Genomic DNA, 5,673 nt, shown 5'->3' with positions numbered 1-5,673 from the left:
CTTGATTTGACAATTCAACAACTTTTTCAAGTTGGGTTTAACTAATAGCTAGAAACTGTTGAATTTTTTGCATTTGAGCTCTTCCAACACAAGAGGCACATTGTCGGGAATAATTAACAATGAAGAAACTACTCGCTTAGCATGACCATGTAATCCTTTATGAAGTCGCATTAAATTCTGCCTATTATTGTATCCAAATTCGGTAGTGGTATCTCTGTAGCTAGCTCTAAACAAAGGCCAATCCTCTGGGTTGCCTTGCTGACATCCCGCACCCCGGTGAATCCTTGGGATTCACAACTCAAGAGCGGCTAGCTTCGATGACGGACGTCGTATAATGCCATGTGTTGTGCGTACCCTCGCGCTTCGCACCTGTCCATCTTTAGCGGAAGAGACATCAACTATACGGCCAGTTTTCCATTGACTTCGTGGAAGACTCGGGTCGCACACAATTACAAACTGGCCCGGCTTTAACGGTTGAACCTCTGTTCGCCATTTCGGACGCCTCAGTAGTTGCGGCAAATACTCCTTGACCCACCGTTTCCAAAAACGGTCTTTTAAGTTCTGCGCTATTTTCCATTGCTTGCGCAAACAGACTCTCTCTTCATAATCAGACGGCGTTTGAGTTGAATTCATGCACCCTAGTAAAAAATGATTGGGTGTCAATGGTTCCGGACTATCAGGTGAAAGTGGTATGTCGCTCAATGGTCGGCTGTTAATGATACTCTCGGCCTCTATTAACACACTTCGAAACGTCTCCAAGCGAGGCGCTTCCTCTTTTAAAACTCGCTGCAATATTCTTTTAACGCACTGAACGAGTCGCTCCCAACATCCTCCGGCAGATGGATTAGCCGGGCAATTAAAGATCCACTCAATTCCTTCTTTAGCTGTTTCTCGTTGAATTACGTCCAAATCAAAAACTCTCTCTTCTCTCTTCAATTCGCTCTGGGCGCCGATGAAATTCGTGCCATTATCACTCCTTATCCGCACTGTTACTCCCCGCCGGTTAACGAAATTCCTTAAGCAAAGTATAAACGCATCTGTAGACAGGTCCACAGCCACTTCCAGATGCACGGCTCTTGTTGTTAAACAAGTGAATAATGCTATCCAACGTTTCTCGCGACGTCGACCCACAGCAACGAGGAATGGCCCGCAGTAATCCACACCGGTATATGAAAATGGACGAACATATGGTGTCAAACGATCTGGTGGTAGCTGACCTATTAATGGTACTGCTGGCTTAGCCCTTTGCCGGATACACACTGGACATTTTCTTTGGACCTCTTTCAACAACAAATTCGACCGCGGTATCCAGTACCGCTGACGCACCTCATTTATTATTAATTTTTTGTTCTGATGATAATTCTTTTTGTGATAATAGTCCATCACTAATACTGAAAGCTGATGGTGACGAGGAAGAATGATTGGACAACGAGCTGACTCGGGAAGGCAGTAGGCGGCATCGATTCGACCATTAACACGCAACACTCCACTCGCATCTAACTTTGGTGTTAGCTGATACAGTTGACTAGATTTGGGAAGGCACTGTTTAGTTTGCAAGGCAATGATTTCTTCTTCAAAGAACTGGAGCTGAGCCCGACGACAGATAAAATGTTCAGCGAATGATATCTCTTTCGGCTGCAACTCTCCAAGCAGACGTGACCTTACTTTTAAGTTATTTACAAAGCGTAAAACCCAAGCCACAACTCGCTGTAACTTTATAAAAGAGGAATATTTTGTGACATATATTATGTCGCTATTGTGGATTATAAGTACAATCTTGTTATTATGCTCTTCAGACGCGCAGGGATTGGAATACAAGTTTGCTGGCTCCATGGGCCATGTGTTATCGTTGTCATACAGAAAATCTGGGCCTTGTATCCAACGCGAATCAGTTTGACATTTTGGAGAAGCTTTAAACTTTGTGGCTTCATCTGCCACGTTAAGCGCCGATGGAATCCACCGCCATTGACTTGATGAGGTTACTGATAGAACTTCCGAAATTCGACTAGCGACGAACTGCTTAAAATCACGTTTCGTAGATAAAATCCACAGAAGAACCGTTTTTGAGTCAATCTAAAACGTGACGTCGTTTACAGTTCGATCGAGACATTCTTCTACTAATGTTTTAAGTCGGCTTCCCAAGACGGCGGCTTGAAGCTCCAAGCGCGGAACGGTTGTTTCTCTCTTTGGAGCGCACCTAGTTTTCACTGCTATAAAGGCGACGTTTACCTCTTGTGCTTTTTTCAAGCGCAGATATACCACTGCGGCATAGGCAGTATCACTTGCGTCAACGAAGACATGCAATTCCAAGTTTTCTGCAGTTGTGTAAATTGGCGAAATGCATCTTGGTACTGCGAAGTGTTTGATGTCCTGGAATGCTTTCCACCACATTATCCACCGCGACTCTAGTTCACAAGGCAATGGATCATCCCAATCGATCGGTTGTTTCCACGTGGCTTGAAGTATCAATTTGGCCGTTATGGTGACGTTAGCTTATAGACCAAATGGGTCGTAAATGGCCATGACTAACCCCAAAAGTTCTCTCTTTGTTGGTGGTCGTTTACAATCGATGACTTCTCGAGGTATCTAGGGATGCAAATTTTGAGCAGTAACATCGATAGATCGATGTTACGATGCATCGGAGAAAAGAACATCGAGGCTAAAATATATCGTCAGAGAAACATCGATATATCGATGGTTTCCGATCTTTTGTAATTTGTTAGTTTCTAGTTAAATTTAAAGCAATATTGAATACTTTAAGAATTATGAATGTATTTTCCTGTATTTTATTATCCTATCTATACTCTTTCTATTATCAGAATCAAAATGCATACCATCGTAAGATCGTTCGGGCCTAAATATCCTAGGCCTGATCTTGTTAAAATTCTAAGGTCTGTTTGGTTCTGCTTTAACGGCTAGGTTATTAGCATTCAGTGAATCCAACATTTTTATTGAGCTTGGGGTCGTTTTTTATGAAAAATGTTGTGGGGGAAAGAAAGAAGTTATAGCTGCTATTTGGGAGGTCACCACATCTACTAATCAGACTTCTTTTACCCCGGTCACTCAGAGATGTGGTGATCTCCGAAATAGCAGCTATAACTTCTTACCTTTTTAAATTATTGTTGTTTTTCCACAACATTTTTCATAAAAAACGGCCTCAAGCTCAATAAAATTTATGTATATAAATGTTATAAGGCCATAAATAACAAAAAAATTCTGAATGAATAATAAGTTTAAGGTCAGCCAAACATACCGAAAGAAAGTCGGAGAGAATCCTTAAAGTCGATGTTTAAACCATCGGTAAAACTTCCATCGATGTATTGTCAATTTCGCGATGTTAGTGTATTGTAAACATCGATGGCAAACATCGAAAATTGAACCGATATTATCGATGTTTCAAAAACATCGATGCATCGTTTGCATCCCTAGAGGTATCTTGTGGAATCTAAACTGAAATTCCAACACGTCCAATACATGCCCAAAATTTTATCGGTTTTGGGTTGACGTGCCCTATTTATAATGTCTAACGATGCGGCGACACTGTTATTTAGCTGGTGTTGTAACCTCTTACAATTTGAGACAAAGTTCCTTACACGGAATCCAGAGGCGGCGTTTATAGCTATAGCTTCCTTAACTACTTCACTAGCTTCGATAACGTTATCGAAACTGATTACGAGATCGTCTACGTAAGTATTCTCGATAACAGCTTTGGCACCCCTTGGCATAACTTCATTGAACTGAGCGGCGTTAAAATTCTTAATGTACTCTGCGGCACATGGCGAACATGCGGCACCAAATATCATTGATGTCATCGCATATGTCTCAATGTCATTTGACTGATTCCCATCCCTCCATAGGAATCGTTGCGCATGAACGTCAGCAAGTCTTATCTTAACCTGTGAGAACATTTCCTCTATGTCACCCGCAACCGCAATTATACGTTGACGAAACTTATACATTATGACCATTAACGGTTGCGCCCGTTCCGGTCCTTTTAGCAAAACAGAATTTAAAGAAATATTAGCAACGGCGGCGGCTGCATCGAATACGATACGTAACTTATGTGGTTTATGCGGGTTTACTACCCCAAAATGTGGCAGATACCAAATAGTTGGCCCTTGCTCTCGAGCTTCGGCAGTGGACAATAATTTGGCATACCCTTTGTCTACGTATTTATTTATCTCAGCTTTATAGCATTTGGCATACGCTTCATCTATTAACATTTTCTTTTCGATGTGAATTAGTCTACGTTTGGCCATTTCGTAGCTCTGCGGTAATCTGATGTGATCGTCACGCCACAACAATCCAACTTCATACCGGTTTCCTATATTTTTTGTTGTTACCCGCAGAAATTCACTGGCACGAATGTCTTCAGTCGATTCCAAAGGAGTATCTGTTGGCTTTACTCCGAAAATTTCTACACTAAAGTACTCGTCTACTAATTGATGTAATTTATTTGTAGTGAACGATTTCCGGACGTGGAAAATTTGCGCTGTAGGATTGACCTTAGATAGAGTTGATACATAAACTACCCAACCCAACGAAGTTTCAGTGGCAATAGGTTCGTTGTTGCCAGCGCTTACTGTTTGCTTGGCGATACTTAAATGACTATTATCTAACCCAATAGGCAACGAGGGCTTAGCAGCAACATAGCTTGCTATCGGCAAGTTATCAAAATGTCTGAACTGACTTCGATTGAATGTTTGTATTGGCAAATCTAAACTCTTTACCGTGTGTACATTCTTTAATTGCGACGGCATGGTATTATGTCTTTTAATGTCCAAGTTAACTACTCGAGACCTTTCAGTAATTTGATTTTCGTTATACCATTGTAAAGTGAGTGGTACAACGCGACCTTTAAACCCAAGCTCATTGGCGATACCTTCCTCAAGCAAGGTTATAGATGACCCTTCATCAACCATCGCGTAGACTGTAATACATTTACGAGGTCCGACTAGACTAACTGGCAAGATTTTGAATAAACAGGTGCTCTGGTTATCAACGCGACAATTCAATAAATGTTCACTATTGGCCTGTATAGGTGACATCACAGCAGGTTGTACTGAGGCAGACGTCTCACCTTTTAAATTAACTGCCTGATGCAACAACAGATTGTGATTGCGGTTACAATCATCAAGCCCCCATTCCTTTTTTGACCTGCATTCCAGTAGACTATGTCCTCGTTGAAGGCAACCAAAACATAGGCGGTTGGCCTTTACCAACTTCCATCTATTGTTAACACTGAGTGCTTTAAACTCTTTGCAGACGTTTAACTTATGATTCTGCTGACATTTAACGCAGGACATTTGCTTTTCCGGCATTTGCGTTTGTTGGTTTGCCTCGGTCCCACTGCTGTAAAGCACTCGACGTGGCACATTTGCATTCGACGAACGATTCGGTGTTAGAGTATATGATCGCATGGCTGACGATGACTGTGGAACGTTTCGCTGCGATGAAGAAAACATTGATGGCATAAGAGTAACAACCCTGGCAAGGTCGGTAATCCAATTAGCGAAATCTTCCATAGTCGGATACGGTGACGTTGTTGCTGAATGCCGACTCCACTCAAACTGCTTTGAGGGTGGAAGCTTAAGAATAAGTTGCTCTAATAACATTGGATTCAACAAATGTTGTTCACAGTTTGCTGACCTCAAGAACGCGACGACGTTTCGA

The 5,673-nt window shown here is 41.9% G+C and overlaps 1 protein-coding gene across 1 annotated transcript; it reads right to left on the bottom strand.

The window, feature by feature from the left end:
* Window positions 1–3,425: 3,425 nt before the first annotated feature.
* Window positions 3,426–5,657, bottom strand: LOC118755755 (the record flags this gene model as incomplete). The annotated part of the gene is given in 1 exon segment (XM_036490583.1): window positions 3,426–5,657. A coding segment is annotated over 1 exon segment (2,232 nt), but the record flags the coding sequence as incomplete, so codon positions are not given.
* Window positions 5,658–5,673: the final 16 nt, after the last annotated feature.

The sequence above is a fragment of the Rhagoletis pomonella genome, unplaced genomic scaffold (assembly GCF_013731165.1).
Source record: "Rhagoletis pomonella isolate Grant_MI unplaced genomic scaffold, Rhpom_1.0 Rhpom_scaffold_00002, whole genome shotgun sequence".
Classification (NCBI taxonomy): Eukaryota; Metazoa; Arthropoda; class Insecta; order Diptera; family Tephritidae; genus Rhagoletis; species Rhagoletis pomonella.
The sequence above is the reverse complement of the archived record's forward strand: the minus strand, read 5'-3'. Positions and strand labels throughout refer to the sequence as shown.